The sequence below is a fragment of the Mauremys mutica genome, chromosome 12, assembly GCF_020497125.1.
Source record: "Mauremys mutica isolate MM-2020 ecotype Southern chromosome 12, ASM2049712v1, whole genome shotgun sequence".
In the NCBI taxonomy this organism is placed as follows: Eukaryota; Metazoa; Chordata; order Testudines; family Geoemydidae; genus Mauremys; species Mauremys mutica.
In genome coordinates this window covers 80158603-80177098 of record NC_059083.1, presented here as the reverse complement: position 1 = coordinate 80177098, position 18496 = coordinate 80158603, and the positions used below count along the sequence as shown (strand labels likewise).

General features: G+C 54.5%; 1 protein-coding gene across 1 annotated transcript in view; it reads right to left on the bottom strand.

Annotated features, from left to right (window-relative positions):
* Window positions 1-5590: 5590 nt before the first annotated feature.
* NPLOC4 (NPL4 homolog, ubiquitin recognition factor) overlaps window positions 5591-18496 on the bottom strand; it is a 42356-nt gene continuing 29450 nt past the window's right edge. The window contains exons 13-17 of the mRNA XM_044982403.1: window positions 14917-14988; window positions 12054-12149; window positions 10625-10741; window positions 8996-9098; window positions 5591-8377 (exon numbers count right to left, since the gene is read on the bottom strand). Of these exons, the coding sequence (XP_044838338.1) occupies window positions 8220-8377; window positions 8996-9098; window positions 10625-10741; window positions 12054-12149; window positions 14917-14988 (546 nt within the window). The 3' untranslated portion in view covers window positions 5591-8219. The remainder of the gene's footprint in view (window positions 8378-8995; window positions 9099-10624; window positions 10742-12053; window positions 12150-14916; window positions 14989-18496) is intronic.

The window sequence follows — 18496 nt, the reverse complement described above, 5'->3', positions numbered from 1 at the left end:
CCCTTTCTAGTCTCGGCTCCCCCTTCTCTCTCTGGCTCCGATCTGCCTCCCTCCGTCCCCTTTTAACACGCTGCCCTGGAAGGCGGCCAAGCCAGATGTGGGCCTGGCAGCTGTGCCGCTGATTGCAAACAGACCCGCTTGGCCTGCCACGGGGCCTGCGAGCTGCACTTTCCTGCTCCCTGGGGAAAAGGAAGGCACGGGCAGAGTGCGGAGCATGGCCGCAGGCCCCTCCCCAGGCGGTGGGAGCTGGCCGGGGAGACCGCACGGCAGATGGCAACAGCAGGAGGCGCAGCGCTGCGGTTACAGCAGCCTTTGCTGTGGTTTGACTTCATTCGGGGTGGGGAGGGAGCTCTCATCCCGCCCCCAACCCAACACCAACTCTGGCCTTGGCACACGGTCATGCTGCCTCCCAGGGCTCCAGTTAGCAGCAGCAGTGACCCTTTGCCCCTGTGCCAGGTCCAGCACGGACAGGGCAGAGCCTGCGGGGATCCCTGGAGGAGCTGAGGCCTTTGTGAACCCCGGTGATGCCGAGGAGGCGCGAATGGCAGGAACCTTGGGCTGGGGCCTGCTGGCAGGTTCCCAGGCTGGGCCAGGCCAGAGGGAGAACGCCGGGGCTGCAGGGAGTGAGTAGGCACGTCAGGAGCCAAGAGCCAGGCCAAGGGTGGGCCCAGCTCAGAAGGGCTGCGAGGGGGGCGTCTGCTCACTTGCGCTCGAAAGGGCAGTTCTGTAAGAACTCTGGGCCCCTCTACAGCCTTCGCCCCGCGGGCCCGGCCTTCCGCAGCCTCCTGCTCTGGAGAAGGGATGGTCCTTTGGTTCCTGCCCTCGGCCACGCCACTGACGTTCTAACAACGCCACATCCCACCCCAGAGGCGGCTGCATTTTGATGGCCAGGGGAGTGGTTCTCCTCGATGGCTTGTGATGCTGTGAAGCGTCTCGCTGCCCTGTCAGTTCATGCCACGCCTTGCATGCAGATAGCGTTACATGTAGCGCCCAGCATAGGCGGCAGGTTCGTATAATTTTTGGTGGGGCCCAAAATGGTGGTCCCCCCCCCCCGCTCTCACCCTGTAAGCTGATATAAAATGAAGCTACAATGCGTCAGCACTACAAGATTACAAGGGTCAATTAAAAGTGGAAAGTCAGAAGCAGCACTTGCCTGCTTCAATATACAGTATTAAATTTTGTTGCACCTGTTGTGACAAAGTGGGAATGTTCTTAATGTTTTCTCTGAATACTCTGTGGGTGCCTCAGTTTCCCCTGCAAAGTGCCAACTGACGGTGTTGGGGACAAAGAGATCAGGTGGCCTCCTTGTCCGGAAGAGACACAAAGGCCAGATGAGGGAGTGTCAGTTTGGAGCTGGCTGGGGAAATCGGGAGAGGCCCAGAACTTGGGTCTGGGCTCCCCACCCCCCAAGATGGACCTGACTGAGGGGTCCTGTTTTCTGTACCTACAAGCTCTGTTTTAGACTGTATCCCTGTCATCTAATAAACCTTCTGTTTTACTGTCTGGCTGAGAGTCACATCTGACTGCGGAGTTGGGGTGCAGGGACCTCTGGTTGCCCCAGGACCTGCCTGGGCAGACTCGCTGCAGAAAGTGCATGGTGTGGAAGGGCATGCTGAATGCTCTGAGGTCAGACCCAGGAAGGTGTAAGCTTCTTGCCCTGGAGACAGTCTGCTCAGACAGGAGGCTCCCCCAGAGTCCTGACTGGCTTTGTATGGAGTTGTTCCAAAGCATCCCAGCATCCCCTTCCACACCGTGCGCTTCCCGGAAGTCTGCACAGGCACTGACACTCCGTCCTCTGGCCTTTGTCTCTTTTCCAGGCATTAGGAGGCCACCTGATCTCTTTGTTCTCCAACACCTTCAGTTGGCACCATGCAGGGGGGTGGCCCAGGCCATCAGTTGCCTGGAGGCAGGGTTGCAGCCATTCTCTGTGCAGACGGCATCACACTGGCCCTCTAGGGCTTTACAACAATCACACCCCCTTATCCCACCATCTAGAGCCTTAAGAAATGCATTGGGGAAACTGAGGCACACAGACAGTATTCAGAGAAAACACCTGTATACGAACAGTTACATACTTTGAAGGGTGTAAAATAATCAAATATTGTGCTAAATACAATGATACTCCAAACTGACCACCAAATTTAAGTTGCACGTTTTTCCCCTCAGGTGAGGGTTCTGGGGTGGGGCTGGGGATGAGGGGGTCACAGTGCAGGAGCGTGCTCGGTGCTGGGGGTGCAGGCTTTGGGGTGAGGCAGGGCTGAGGATGAGGAACTTGGGGTGCAGACAGGCTGCCCCAGGGCTAGGGCCAGAGAGGACTCCCCATCACCACCACTGGCAGCAGCAAGCTCCAGGGGAGGGACCCCTCCTCTGCCCCCCTAGCACACTCACTCTGCACCACAGTCACTGCACATGCTCCTAGGGCCCCTCAGGTCCAGAAAGCTCACTCCCCTCCCCTATGATGGGTACTGGGGGGGGGCACAGGTGGCCTTCCATGTTGCTGCCCCTCACCATAACTTCACTGTGGATGGGGGATGGGGCTGCCCCTTGCCCAGCATGGGGCAGAAGTGGGGTAGGCAGGGTGGTGGCTGGCTATGGGGTGGGGGAGCAGGGTGTCATAAAATTCACCCAAGCCCCAGCTGCTCAGGTCTAGGAAGCCTCCCTCTCCCATCCCTCCTGTGGCGGGTGGGTTGGTGGGTGCTGGGGGAGGGGGCATTGCCTTCACATGTGGCTTCCTGCCTCCCCTGTGCAGCCTGCTGTGCCTCACTGGGGGTAGGAGTCGGGGCTGGAGCTGGGGCTGGGGGGGAATCATAGGGTCAAACACTCACGGAAGCCCCAGCAGCTGCTAAGGTGAGCGATGTCCCTCTCCTGGCTGGAAGTCCCGTTCGCGTCTCCTCCAGGTAGGGGCAGGGGAGGGGAGAAGAAGCCCCCTCCACTCCCCTCCCCCTCTACAGCAGCAGTTAGTTAGCATTGTTCTTATGCTAATGTTGCAGCTGTAGCCTTAGGCTACGGCAGCAAAAGCAAGGGAGAGAGACACTCGCTGTGCGCTGTCTTTACATTCAGGCAGGGAAACTTCGGGGAGGGGGAAAAACCTAGCTCCAATATTGGTGGAGCAGAGCCCCTGATTATGAATATTCCTGGGGCTTTAGCTCCAAGAGCCCATATAAGTTGGCGCCCATGGCGCCCAGAACCATGGCAGCACCCGGCCCTGCCACGCTCACTGCAGCCACGTTGTCACCTCTGTCCTGGGCAGAGCTCTGCACACAACGGGGGCCACAAAATGACCAGGTGTCTCTCGGAGATGTGCTCACAGCAGCAGAGCGCCCCGTCCCTGAGCCGACGCTGGCTGACCGCGGCCACCCCACGGTGCGAAAGGAGGCTGCCCCACAGCCTCCTGCCAGAGCACCTCACATGGCTGCAGGTGGCTTTTCTCGTCAAGGGTTCCCGCCACTGCTGCATTGCCCCAAAAGCTATATCAAGAGGCACCATCTCGCCGAGCTGCCGTGCCCAGCGCTGGCGCCCAGCCGTGGGCAACTGGGGGAGTCCCGAGCATGGAGGTGGCTTCGCAAAGGCCAGGTTCAGACCTTTGTGCCTTTGTTCTGCATGAACCTTGTGTGCTCCTGCCTCCCCAGCTGCAGCCCCCCTCAGCTCAGCCGTGGTTGTGGGCAGATCAGCACCCTGCCTTTTGCAGAGGATGTGACCCCCACCCCCCACCCCAGGAGCCAAAACTTCTCTCACACAAGTTCAGCCCTTGGCTGCCAGCTTGAGGCTGATGCAGCCGGCTGAGCTGAGGCTTAGCTCTGCTTTCTGCAGGCGGAGGCTTGGCGAGCCCGGCTCACGCCTGCACTGGGGGTGCGGGTGGTGGTGGTGGTGGTTTACACATAAAGATCAGAGAAAAAGCCACTTTCAAAATGCTTCCTAACTACTGCGTTGTGGAGCTAATTCAGTCAAGCTGGAGCAGCCGGGTTGTGGAGCATCTGGTTTGTGGAGCAGCCTCCCCCGGGCCAGCTAGATTTTAACCTCCATTGCCCTGGTGCAGCCTAGCGCAGCTGCATCCTGGGCACCCGTCGCTCGCTGAGGGTGGCAGGGGCAGTGGGAGGCAGCCGGGAGGAATGGTGCCTGGGTGGGGTCGGCTCTGCCACCACCCCTCAGGGTACAGCAGAGAGCCCATCGCTCGTGAACGAGGGGTGGTTCCAAGCTCTCACGTCATGGCTCCTGGGGACGTTCTAAGTTCCTGCTCACAGCCCGTTCCCCGCCAGGGCCCAGCCGGTGAAGAACCCCCGTTACGCTGGCAGCGGGGGCTGGATTGACCATAGCAGGCGAGTCGTGTAACAGCGCGGTTGGGGAGCCCCCGCCACGCAAGGCCAGTGTCCCCCAGAGCTCCCGCCACTGTCTCGGGGAGGGACCCTCCTTTCAGCATCAGGCCACGTCCCGCCGGGCAGAGGCCTGCCGAGGGCAGCAGGAGGAGAGGTACAAGTCACCCACCTTTCGGGCAGCCAGGGCTTCTAACCCCCTGCTAGGGTGGCAAGAGTCAGACACTGCCCCGTCTGCTCAGCACGGGCCGCAGACCCAGCTCTGCTCCCCAGCGCCGGCAGGTGGCCCGGGGCAGACGGTTAAGATCTTACTGAACTAGCCGAGGAGCCTGTCTTGCCGCCCCAGGGCCAGCCCTTTACCACCAACAGCCGGCCCAACCCCGGCCACCACTTCCCTTTTTAAAATGTCAGCTGACCCAAATGAAGGCCGGCTGGGACTGGCCCCCGGTCCTTGCTCCCTGCAGGACAGCCGCCTCCTGCCTTCGCTGCTGCTCCCACCCCTAGGCTGGCTCAATCCTCACCTGCCGGCTCAGGAGCTCCAGCGCTGCCAGGCACCTGCCTCCGAGCTGGCAGCAGTCTCGGCTATTCCAGTCCTGGGCCCTGGCTAAGCAGATTGCTGCTGGTGCCCTGGTGGGAGGTGGATAACTAACCTGGTCCGGCTGCTCTCGCCCCACTGCACCATCCAGTGGCTCCATTCTGCCCCCCCTTCCTGTGGCCATCCAGCTCAGATCACCGCCGAGGGTTGTTTCCATTTGTGGTTACGCCACGTACAGCAGGGGCCAGGCTTCAGGGTGTCTGAGACTGGCACGTGAGCAGAAGTGGATGCAGAATTGCTCCACCCAAATGCAGGACTCCTTGTAGGCCCTAGCAGCAGGTGAGCTGTCTCCCCGAGCCTCAGCCCCTCACCCTGCTCCCAGGCACTGCAGACAGGAGGCGGCTGTGCAGCGGGGAGGGCTGGATTGTTTCTTTCCCTGCTGGACGAAGCTCCCTTGGGGCACAGGCGAAGGATGCTCCTTGGGAGCGAGTGCGCACAGCCCTTGCCTGGTGCAGGCCCCATGGTGATGCGGCTTTACGTGCTGACAGCACAGGCCTGGCTCTCAAACCCCTCGTGTCCCCCCCCAGCCTACACAGGCCCCCGGCCTCACTGCTGCCAACGCCGCACTGAGCAGTGGCGGACACAGGCAACAGGTTGGAGCGGAGGCAGCTGCTCAGCTTGGGTCAGAGAATCAAGGAGAATTCTGGCTGGAGGTGGGTCAATAAACGCACCAGAGCCCAGCAGCCTTGTTCACATTTCAGGTGCTTTTATTAGATTTTACTTGCAGGGCTTTACTGAAGAGAACTCCAGTCCACACCCAACACACACACCTCTGCAAGCCGAAGAGCACAGAAAAGCAAGAGCAGCTAGCCCCAGGGAGCTCAGGAGAGCTACACACACAACCCCAGTGCTGGACAGAGCCGCCTGCCTCCCGACAAACACAGCCAGGCCGCAATCGACGACTCCTCAAACAGCAGCAGGATGGCGCAAGGGATCCCTCAACTGCAAAGGGTAGAACCCATGTCACTCCTGCCAGCTGTTTGTGGGCTGCAGCGAAGGGGGTGGGAGTGCAGGGATGAGCTGTGAGAAGTCAAACTGCCCCCCCCCACCAGCTTGCCCACCCCGCTACTGGCTTCCTGGAGAGAGGGCACAAGGGGAGAAGCCCCACCTGATGGATGGGGCACCAAGGGGGTCTCTGACCCATTGTGATCAGCCAGTCCCAGTTCCCCTATCAGTCTGGGAGGAAACAAGGTCACAGCATTATCCTGCCAGGGGACTCACTCCTTCCGTTCCAACCCTGAGCTGCTGGTTCTCTTTGGATGACGAGAGGAAGGGCCTCGCTGACCAGCTGGGAAGGGGTCCTTACAACGCAGCGCAGGGAATGTTGGGGGATTTGAATGAGTACAACTGGAGAGAGGCAGTGAACCCGGGGCCAGGTGCTGCTCCGGGAATGGCAAACAGGCCAAAGTTCAGCGAGACTCCGGGAGAGGGGAAGGCAGGCGTTCGACGGGCACTTCCCCAGGCTACCAACCGTCTCTAGCCTGGCCTCGGGGGCTGGCCAGCTGGGCTGCTATTAAGGTCACTCATGCGCAAGCAGAGGAAGAACGAGACCTGCAATTCTGCCCCAGTGTGGTTAAAACAGAAGCAGCAGCCGCTGTTCTAAATTTAAAGGACCAGCAGAGAGTGGTGATTTCATGGGAGGCCTGGCCCCCACCAACACCCCCCCCGAGGCCAGCGCTGAACTTCAGGCACTAGAGAGCAGCTAACAAGACTGGATTTGCCGCGAGGAGACCCAGGCAAGTTGGAAGGATGGAACATGCTGCATGTTTGCTATGGGGCTCATTTTGCTCCAGGGGAGCGGATCAGCTGCTGAAAAGGTGTGGGGCTCTTCCCTTTGCTTGGGCACCTGGGCTCTGGCTGCAGGACTGGGGCTAACCCCCAAGCAGCCAAACGGAAAAGAAGCCAGGCCTGGCCTGGGGGGTCTAATGCAGAACGGTGCTGGAGCCAGGCCCTGCACTTGTTAATGCAAAGCAGACTTACAAGTTACATTCGTTTCCTAAGTGCCACAGCCTCACTCTGTAGAGGGGAGACGGCCAAGGACAGTAGCTCCTCCCGCGGCTGGCAGATGGAGGAGGTGGCACTAACTGCAAGGCAGTGGCAATGGCAGGAGCATGCACCGTGTTGCCGTGCCCGGCTTGCACCCTGCGATGGGCTGTCCCCTGAAGGGAGAAAGGCGTGAGTGAAAGGACGCCTGCTCCATAGAGCTGGGGCAGCTGCCCACCAACCGCTTGAGCAAAAGCCATAAGCCAAGGTGCCAGCCCCACCTCTGGTCTGGGACAGCGAGCTCCCTCTGCTTGTGCGCTAGCCCTTGGGAGATGTAGCAAGCAGGAGCAGACCCAGTCAGGATGCCATGACCCTAGGCAGGGCTGCCAAATCCGCTTTGTGGAAAGGCAGCTCCAATATGTCTGCGCACTGGGCTGCAGTGAGGGGTCACCCAGGAGAGACAGGGCTCTTGGGTACGCAGAGGGACGGATACCAAGCGCACGCCAGAAGCACCGCGGATGAGCTCTGGGGCGGGGCCACTTTGCTTCTGGCCAGCGCTGGTGCCCACTGTAGGTTCGCCGGCTGCAGACCATTTAGTCAAAGCTGTAATTATGGTGGAGGCTCAGCCGAGTCAGGCACCGACGGCTACAGAAAACCACTGGAGAAGAGCTGACTGCTGACAAACCAACCAGGCATCGGAGAAGGAGCGCTGGGGCGGGGGGACAGCGATCCCCTGCTGAGAGCGGGCTGTGGGACCACACCATGCCTACAGTACCACTTCCTCCCAGGCCATCTCCTGTGCTAAGGATGCTGGGACAGGGGAGCTGCAAGCTAAGGGAGGGAGGTCAGCCCCTTGCGGCCATGCACCTGTGGAGATGGCCCCGGAGCTCGCTCAGCTCAGCTCCGAGGGAGAAGCAGCTGCTGTCGAATGGGATCAGCACAAAGCCTAGAGAACCCCTGGAGCTGGCAGAAGAGCCAGTCACAGGATGACAGCGTGGGGAGGGAGCCCGAGTCATGGCGGGGGGAGCTGAGTGTGTGGACACTGACGCCAAGGGTCTCCTCATGCTGGGCTAACAGCACGGGGCGTTCCCGTTTCCAGCTGAAATCCCACCCACAGCCAGCCTGCCTCGCCTCCCCTCCCTATCGCTAGGCCCCAGCAAGGACAGCGCAGAGCGCTCTGCAATCGGAGACACAGACCTGGCAGCCCCCCTCACTCGGTCTGCCCCTTGTGGCGCATCATTACGGGGGAGTGGGGCATGAGAAACCAGCCTGCGTTTTAAAGGGTTTGCCTCTGTATTTGTCAGTCTGCCCCTAGCGCCAAGCAGCGGGGCCTAGGTCCTGGGGAGGCTGCACATCTCGCAGTGGTCTGTGCCGGGCTGGTTCATGAAGGTGCAGTGCTGGCAAGCCCACATGGCCGAGGACGCAGCATGCGTTGAACTGCCCATGGCACCATATTCATGTAACCCTGAGAGCGGGACACCAACCGTGCCTGTAAGGGGGAAACAGAGCAGAGGTCAAGGCTGGGGGCAGGAGGAGATTCACATGGGAGCTTCTACATGTAAGGCAACACCCCAGGACAGGGGAGTGGCGGGGCCTGACCCTGGGACCTCCAGGTCTGAAACTAGCAGTGTCTCCTGCCTCGGCTTAGAGCCAGAGAGGCTCATGCTACTAACCTGCATTCCCCATGCCTGTGCCTGTGCCCAGCCTGCTGTCTGGGGTCTGTGCCGAACGGGGTGGGGCACTGCAAGGCAGACTGCTTGCCGCTGTGACGTCACCACACCTGTCACAGGCAGGAGACTGAGGCAGACAATGGCACCCAGAGATTTCTGTGCTTCTGTCCCCCAGATCTAGGATTGGCTCAGGTAAATCAGGCCAGGATTGAGGGTCTCTGCTTCATACCACAGCCCTCCCATGGCGCTCCTGCCTTTGGTCCAGGAGGTGGGTACTGACTGGGCCCCCAGTGCTCGGAGCCCCTGCTGGCCTTGGGAGCCAGCTCATTCCCTGTGCAAAAGCACGGCTGTGCCAATCAGCAGCCAGCCCAGGCAAACCACTTCGTTACTCCCCATTGCTGGTCACAGGAGAACAGCAGGTAATTCTGGGAACTTACTACAGAGCTGTTCAATGGTGGCCCATTGCTCCGATTTCTTCCAGGTCTGCGCCAGCTCCTCGTTCCTGGTCCTCACTGCCTCCAGCAGCAAGCTGATGCTATCCTGTACAAGAGAGCACGCAAGTCTCGACCAGGGCACACGGACCAGGGCTGGGCTCCTGCCAGCCCCTGCCCCTCCACCTCGCACTCCAAGCTCCATAGTGAGTTTATTCCCCAGTGGCAGCCAGGAATTCTTAAAAATCCCTTTAGTTTGATCTTTCACCCTTTTACAGAGGTGCCACTCTGGGGACACAAGCAAGTGGACACTCCCTGCCTGGAGGGGCTAGTCAACAGCGTTTGACTGGCTTTATAAATCCTGCTTCTAGTCTCTTCCCAGGGCTGACATGTCCCCTGACGCTTGGCCAAACAGAAGCTAGAGCAATTAATTCAGGGCATGTCTAGAGCCGATCCGATGGTCACAATGGCCCCTTCTGGCTTTATAATCCATAAATGAACATAGGCTGGAGCCAAAAGGCACTTGTTGCACCCTCTGCACAGACAAGTGGGCCAGAAGTATCTGGTAACTTTGTATTCATGTTGGGCTGTAAGATTTAGCAGAACTGGATGAAGACACCATGCACCTAATCACCATATGGAGCCTTTACTCAAGAGGCCAAGGGCTGGAATAGCAGGAGGGCTCCGACAATAGTTGTGAGGTGTATGGGTAGGTTTACCCAGGGGAAATTGTGCAGTGCCTACCTACACTAGGTCTGGCTCTAGTCACCACTACTAGCCCCTCGTTTCAGGAGCACTAGATCACCTTCCGGGAGTTAAAACAGCCAGTCCACTGTCCCCCCGAATGGCGGCTGCTGCCCATTTCCGCAGCGAGCCTGCGAGACAGCCAAGGCTCGCTCACGCTTTTATCACAAAGAAAAAAGACTGGGCAAAATTCCGAACACAACATCCCCCTGATTGGTCCTGATCTCCAGCTGCCCACTGGCAGCCCAGCTGTGCTGCACATGCTCAGTCTGCGCAATTCTCGAAGCCTCTGGAAAACACATGGCTTTTCTTGTTGGTCTGTTATTTAAAAATGGGAAAATATGAGTGGTGCAGATGTTAACGCAGAGCCTGATATGCAGCCAACTCCTAGTGCCAAGCCAGTACAGCAGAGCTGCAAAGACAGGAAGTAGTTGTCCTGGAAGAGATTTGGTGACTCTGATCTTGTTATCATTATAACAGGAACTTCTGATTCCGATACTTTTAAACCTTTCCAGCTACCTGAGCCGGAGCCAAGGGGCTGTATCCAGCCTGTGACCCTGCTCACACGGCCACCACCGACTCACTGCTTCCAGCCATGCAGAGGCTCAGATAAATCTAGCCTCTTACCATCAACCAAAAGAGTCACTGAGAAGGAAGGACAGTTGCCAAGCTGTATTTTCTCAGCAGGAACTACAGATAAACCAGCAAACAAGCTGGGTCTGAGGACTCAGACTGGGCGTAACAGACGCATGGCGCTTTCCACCGCACATGCAACTGATGCTCCTGCCTTGATTCCTGAGGAGGAGAGGCTTGGTGCCGGTCTGCAATGCGATGCTCACTGCAAGCCCTTTGTGCCTTTGTCATTAGCCAAACTCATTTTCTATTACGTACCTGCAGAGGCATGACCTCGTTGGTGACCAGAAAAAGGAGCAGATGGAAATCAGAGATGATGTCTAGGAAAACAGAGGACGTGTTCTGAGATAGGTACGTGGCCAAGCTGTGGAAGTCCTGCAGAGATTGCAAAGGGGAAGAAAAACAATCCAGAAGTCATATTTCCTTACCCCAGTGTGATAACCTGATTTTTCCTTTCAGATACACTGACAAAGAAGATTCTGGTAAAATTCCTTCCTCTATCAATAGACACAACTGCGATGCAGACTGACATCCTGAAATCAGAGAGCCTTGCAGACTGAATCACAGCTTCTCACATGTCCAGAGAAAGGGAATCTGGAATGACTGACATCTGAAAGACCCCAGGGCAGAGAGAGCTGAGCCCAGCCACTGGGGCACTCAGAATGGCAGCAAGTCAGAGCCACGCCAGTTTGGGGCAGTGAGGGAACAGGGGCCACGGGAAGATAATGCCCTGTGACGTCTTGGTGCCCCAGTCAGGAATGAGTGAGCTGGCTAACAGGGCCACGCTCTCTGAAGCCTGCATCAGCCAATCGCGCCGAAGCGGAGTAGGCTCGCCAGGTGCAGAAGAGACCCAGGCCTCCCAGCAAGGCGGGTCAGGAATCCTTTAACCGTACAGTCAGGCTGCCTGCACAGCACTTAGCAGTGCTGACTACTTCACTATACAGCAAACCCCCTGAGTTGCTAAGTGATACGTTCTAGCTGCCTCTCTCCCAGCTTCTGCAGGAGTTTGTGTTTGTGCAGGAACTATTCACTCCCGATTCATTTTACGTCCAACTATTTCCGAAGAAATCTTTGCTACTTTCCATGCCAACCCCTTTCGCGAGACAGACCATTACTATTACCAAGAAACCCCAAATGCCTGCTGATTTGGCCAGCTCACATGTGGCTAGGGCAATTTGATAGCTGCCCCTTTCTGTAACGAACAGTTCAGCTTTTGAAAAGCATTCCACAAAAGCAGCCAGCATTCTCAGTGTCAGCACTAAACCCAGGAGCCACTGTAGGCCCCGGATGTTGTTTGACTGCCCCCTAGCAGCGTGGTGAAGCAGCGCAGTTTTGTCACATACAGGAGGCACTCTTCACTGATTCTCGATCAAACACACACCATGGAATTGGCAGCTCCTTTTTTAGAACTTACTTGCAAGAGGCAATTCTTGGCAAGCAAAACGGCCTCATCCATATCACTGGGATGGGTGGGGACTGGCACATCCAGCACGGATGATTTATAGGGAGGTGCAAAGCATTCAGAGAGGGAAGTTTCGCTGAGCGTATTGCCAAGTGAGGAGACGGCTCAATGGAACAGCTGCTGCAGTCTCTCTACTGCCGTTCCCTTTCGGGGGACTTAGCGTAAGGTTACATACATGTGTATGATTGTGTGTCTCCTACCTGTCCACTTTAAAGCATTCCTCACCTGAGTTTCTCCCAGCACGTCACGGTTCTCAATAGGAAACGGATTTTGAGAAATAGGAAAAGTGTAAACGGGATCCTTGGGGAACGTTGTGGTGATCTGAAAAGGCAAGGAAGAGCTATTAGAGCAGAGCGCTGGGATACTGAGTAGACAGGCCAGGCCTGGTTCACAGGCGCCGGAGACCTCGGCCCACTGCCTCCAATCGCTGAGAAACGCCACTCACTGCACGGCGCAGTGTTCAGCCAGGAAGGTCACAAAGTGATTATTATGTGGAACTTCTAAAGCCTTTTTCACATGTCAAAGGATATTTGATCAACACTTCCCTTTTCCAGGGCAGCCCCAGCACCCAGAAACAGCGAGCATGGCAGCCAACTCTCCCCTGAAAACGTACAGGCTCACACCGCAGACCTCCTCCCCACCCCCACTGATCTGACAACTGTGTGCCTGAGGCTGGCAATCTGGAACCGGCTCTTTTTATGCACTGGAAGAATTACACGGAGGAGGTTGGATTAGAGAGGAACAGGGGGGCACTGCTGAAATCTGCAGCTGGGACTTGGGGCAGTCTGAGAAATGAATAAAGAGTTCACCCAGATCACTTCTTTACAGACAACTGTTTTCTCTGCACGACAGGGCCTGGCCTCGAGCACAGCCCAAGGAAAAACAGCAGGAAACACTCAGGCCATGCGACCTGGCCCTAACCAATAGTCTAAGCCAGTGAGGATACAGGAGCGCCCCCTCCTGGCTTGGCGCGGTTACCACCTGGCCAGGGTGCAGGTTTGGAACACCACTGGATAGAGGGGTGCTTTGTCACACACAGCGTGTTGGGGAAGGAGAACTTATGGCAAGTGAACTGAATACAAATGCGGTTCCTTTATTTCTTGCCAAGGAAGATTAAGGAACCAGAAAGTTGGTGTCTTATCGAAAACGTGGCTTTTGCCATTTGTATCAGTCCAGTCTGAAACCTTGTAGCAACACGAGGTGCTTCAGTGCAGCGCACAGTCAATACATTAGAAAGAGCATCAAAAGCACTGACGCTGATACAAGCTTTTATCCAAATGGTAAGTGACTCCTCAACTGCTTGAGCATCCAAGGAGGATCTCCCGCCTGTCTCTAATCTCGTGCAACCTTCTGCCACTGGAATCAGCCATTCCAGCAAAGGACGAGACCCTCTCTGATGCAGGGTTTCCCCGTCTCCTCCTAACCCTGGCATCCCCTGCCATCGATACACGCTTTGGTCAGCTCGGCCAGGCCCCCATCCTGTCACTGGATTGGTGGGGACTTTGCCAGATGCTCAGAAATCCCATGCGAGCAAGTGGACTCTGGAACTGAGCCAAGCTGGGCTCAAACAAACCCTTTGCCGTCCTCGTCTGGCCTTGTGCATTTTGTTAAATTGAGCTTTACACGCACTGTCCTGGGACTCACTAATATTCCTCCTCTTTGCTGCTTACATCACTTGGAAGGAGGGTGGCAGGTGGGCCAGAAGAACGTGCAGGCCAGCAAGGTGCCTTCAGACTCTGATTCTATGGCTATTAAAGTCTTATTTAAAAAAAAGAGCTTTTCAATCAGGGATGTGTGTGCAGTTTGTAGCTGACATCAAAGATGCAGAACTAACACCCCTTACAATATTAACCAGAAAAATATTTGGTTAGTATTTTTTTTTTTTTAAAAGATGCTTCAGAAATTCAGTTTTCCATCATTCCAGACTCCTCCTAAGTGCATGTTCTGTCAATCTGTTTTCATCTTAATTACACCCCAGGTAGCCCGAAACCAGATGCCTTTACTGCTGGGGTAACAAATACGTTCCAGTGCTGTCAATTGGAATGGAACGTCTACAGGCTCCATACAATGGGTCCCATTGTTCCAAACGCAACTTTTCACTGCATGAATCACGTGTCAAAGTCTTCAGCCCAACACGGCTTTGATAAGTGACACACCCCACAGAAAAAAAACAACAGAGAAGAAGAGTGAGTATTGGTTTCCAGCCCACCTGCTTCTCCACATCTGGGCTTTCCTGGGGCAGTGCTTGGGACATTTGCATTCACACAAGCAGCAGCTGGAGTGGACCAGTGCTTTGAACGGATTTAATCATTAGTGGCACCACCTCCACTCCCGCAATATTTTCTGTCATCTGAATGATCTGCCTCCCAGGCTCCCAACCAGGAAAGGCCCCCATTAAAGTTGAAAGACAGTTTGAAAGCAGAGTTTTAACGCTGCTCCCAAGTGCATTGGCAACACTTCCTAAACAATGCAGGGCTCTCAGACCAGTTGCCCTTTGGCTCCCAACACTCAAGGCTGCATAGCCCAAGAAACAACGCTGCTCCCTGGGGGGACACATTCGGTGGTGGGCAGATGGGACCTGAACACAGAACTGCAACTAGGATTCCTTCTCCAACATGAAAGCATTAGGAATTGGCAATGCAGGAGCTGTAGCCTTTTCTTAGTACAAACCCAGCTTGTTGATCACTGGAATGAGCAGTGTTCTTAATCACTGCTATGAAAGAGAACTGGAGCTTTCTAATTAGCTCCCAGTGATTTAATGCCCAGCATGTCCATGGGGCTTACTGCTTCCTTCATTTTATGGATACATTCTGTTTCATAATAGCAGTAAGACACTCCAAGAAGCGCCTTTTGGAGAAGTAAATGCATTTCTCTGGCATCACATCACCACCCACCCCAGAGTGCTGCACTCACGCAAAAGCCTGCTGCCTGTTGCACTCCCAGGTTTGAAGAACTGTTTAAAGAAAGCAAACTCGTGTTAAAACCTTCAGACCTTGTGGACTTTTCAGAAGGTTCGGTGGTGCGAAAGGAACTCTGCCTTGATTCTACAGCCAGCTGCAAATGAGCAAACACTGCAGCGAATACTTACATCTATGATTAGGTACTCGACAGGGAGCGGGCGAGCCAGCTGAGTGATCTCGTTGCCAAACTTGTCTATGTCCTGAAATAAGAAGAGCACAGTTAGTGAACTGGATGGGGCTGGTGTAGACAATATGGATCCCTGAGCTGGAACACCCGGATAGACTGGGAACTTCTAAACTATTGGGATTGTTTTTCAGATTTAGGAAAGACACAGACAGCTATTCATTTTCCTCTGTCATTTTGTTGGGTGCTAAGTTACTGTTCGAAGGGCAGATGTGGAGCTGTTCCTGCAGATGAGGCAACGCTGGACACGATAGCTGCCCTTCGAACAGCTTCCCTGCTTCTCAGATAATTCCACCCCAGGTCTCAGTTGACGTTTGAAGCAGACAAGCCAAAAGGTGCCGTGTTCCTAGTGAAATGTCCCCTTTACGCCACAGCTGGACACAAAACTGACTTTCTGCACAGGCTGAACTGTCAGGTCAACACGCTGGAGTCTGCACGCAAATTACGAGCGCTTGTGCCCAGCAGGTCTATTCACGGCCATTGGAAAACCCGCCACTTTTTCTTAAATACACAGACCTGGAAAAACCATGCAATCTGCCAAAGCCAAAACTTGTTTTGCTTTGTCAGATGAATTGAACATAAAGTTTAATTATGAAGAAAAATGGCCAGCATATGTTCATTAATCATGAAATGACAATTAGACTTGATTTATGTCAAACACGCTGAGTTCAAACAGCTTCAGAAATAAATGAATAAGAACTGACTCTTTTCATTACAGATTCTGTCAGAGGGGACTGTGTTTTCTACCTAAATCATCCCTTCACGTGATATAAATCATTCATCAAGCCACACATAAATCACACACCCATGATTTCCAGTCACAGACCTTAGAAAAAGTTCAGCTGCTGAGCTCTCTCAGCGTGGCTGGGAGGCAGGGCTCATGACAGTTACACAGACTCATACACGGCTCTCGCCCCTGGCACACACGCAGACTCATACATGGCTCTTGCTCCGGCACGCTCAATTTACTTCCTGGGGAACGCTGTAAAAAGGCCATGAAATTGTCCCACACTGCAGACAGAGGGGGTGTCTTCTGGGGTTTTGTGAAGCACTCCTGAAACACAGCCAGCAAGCCAAACACTTCAGAGAGACACTCACAGATAACATTGTCCCTTTAAAAGCTACATTTTCTGCCTCTGAATATGCCGCTACTCAGTTACTCTAGTACAGTGATTCTCAACCACTGTGGGCCACATACGCATCTCTCTGCTGCATCCACACAATAGCAATATACTACCTGTACGGCCCGGAGGGTGTCACATGGGCCGCAGCTGTGTGCTGATTGGGCAGCAAGTGGCCTGCAGGTTGAGAACCACCACTGTAGGATTTATAGATCAGAAACATGCAGCACTGTGGCCAGCACCCCCTGCAATCGCTCTGGACAGTGCCCACATGCTCAAGCATGCTTTGGCACGCTACTTTGCTTGTAGAAGCCAATGGCACCCCAACACCATGTGTCCCTGGAAATAGTTTCCCCTTTGTAGAATCAACCGTCCCATCTTTGAAGTTTCCTTTACAAGTAATTCTGATAAGAATAATTTCTCCTTGAACATGACAGGTTGTTGGCCCCGTGGTTATTTTAGCAACAAGCCTGGTTGCTTGTGGCCTTAGATCTCCCTGGCTCTGACAGCAGCAGCAGGAGACATGGAGCCTTTTCAGAGGGATCACAGGGCCCGAAAGCCAATCCGTGTCTAGAGCTCAGCAATACTGCAAGAATTAGGAATCAAATCCAATCAAGCTACATCAGTTCCTCAAACACTCTCCTGCCCCTGCAAGAAAGAACCTGCAACAACTCACACATAATTAGCCCATCTGGAATTCATTTTCAAATCTAATTAAGTTCTAATATGCAGAAACATTTTTCCAGCACCTGTTCGCTTTAATCTTCCCCTCTGGGGATTTCCATGATAAAAGCCTTCTTTTTAATGTCATGCTACTAAGGCCTGAAAGATATTTTCTAAAATTGTTACTACCAAATTGACACCTAACATCCCCCAGCTAAAGGAAGTGTCTGTGCCTCCCTCCCTGTGGAACGAGGTAGGCACCTTCCTCCTCCCCACATGTACAGTTTTATTAGGCAGTTACATTTTATAGCTTAACAAATGTCAAGCTGGGAGGATTGCTACGAGATCACGCCAAATTTGGCAATCACCAGAGCCCTAGCAGCCTTTATCACATATGTGGTATCCTATTCCTGTAACTCGGGACTCCCGGATTCCCAGTGCCAGGCAATGCCATGTGCTCTGCTTAGCAGCCACAGCTCCAAGGAGGGCAGCAAGGAGTTAATGAAGGCTTAAATTCTACTCACTGTCTGGACAAGAATCAAGCAAAGGCCCCAGAGGAATTGGGCAATGAATCATCCTAGAGACAGGAGTGGAGATCAGCTCCTGCAATCCCCACAGTTTGAAACAGTTTGACCTAATGGTACTGCAGCTTCTGTCTCCCAATAGGAAAATGATTAATCCATTGGCGCGGAGAAATATCATTAACCAAAGAAGTTCCTCTCAACTTTCTCATGCTTCTGCTGGCAAGCTGGCTGCAGGCTTGCAACAGGGAGAGGACAGCTCGGGAAGGGTTCAGATTCTGAGTCGTGATGGACCAACATACGTACGATCAGCCACACACTAAGGGTGAGGGCGATACTCCAAACTCTCCTTTGCCATGATGCCTACAAAAAAACTTGACAGCAAATTGGACTGCTAGTGATCTGAGACCACCTACCACGCTGCCCAGTATCATCCCACTTGTGTTCCCCTCTCTGTCTGTATCCATCTATTATCTCTTGTCTTACACTCAGACTGTCCTTGCAACAGGGACTGTCTCTGTGTTTGTACAGCGCCTAGCGCCATGGGGTCCTGGTTCATGGCTGAGGCTCCTGGGGCCTATGTACAACAAATGGACCAGGACTCCTTATTCTCCCAGGGAAGAACCTTTTCATATGGAGACTCATTTACACTGATGATATTTTCCCTCATGATCAGATCTTCCCTCAGTTCACGCGGTTTATGTTGCTTCGGAGTTAGACCAAGTTTATTTGGGTTTTTGAGTACACTATGACTCAGCTCCTACCTCGCGCTTTTCGCCTGTAGATCTCAGAGTTACACTACGAAGGTAAGCGGCATCCTCGTGCCACAGGTGGGAAATCTGAGGCAGAGGTGAAAGACCTGCCTACGCTCACACAGCAGGTCAGTGACAGCACTAGGAGCAGAACCCCGGAGAGTCCTGACTCCTTGTCCAGAGCTGTCTCCACTGAGCCACGCTGCGGGCTCCCACTGGATATTTCTGAGACTGAAGGAACCTCTCCCAGCTCCAACACGCACAGCTTGGAGAAGGCCAATACAAGTGGGTATTAGGAGCATATTACATGCACATGCTTCCTCTTAGCACAGACCTAGGAACAGACATTTCACTCCCAATCGCAATGGCATTCTAATGAGAACTCACTCACTCAAGACGCTGTAAAAGTCCATAGGGCCTGCTTTTGATTATTTAATCTTAGCCAAACTGCTACGGGCACAGAACTA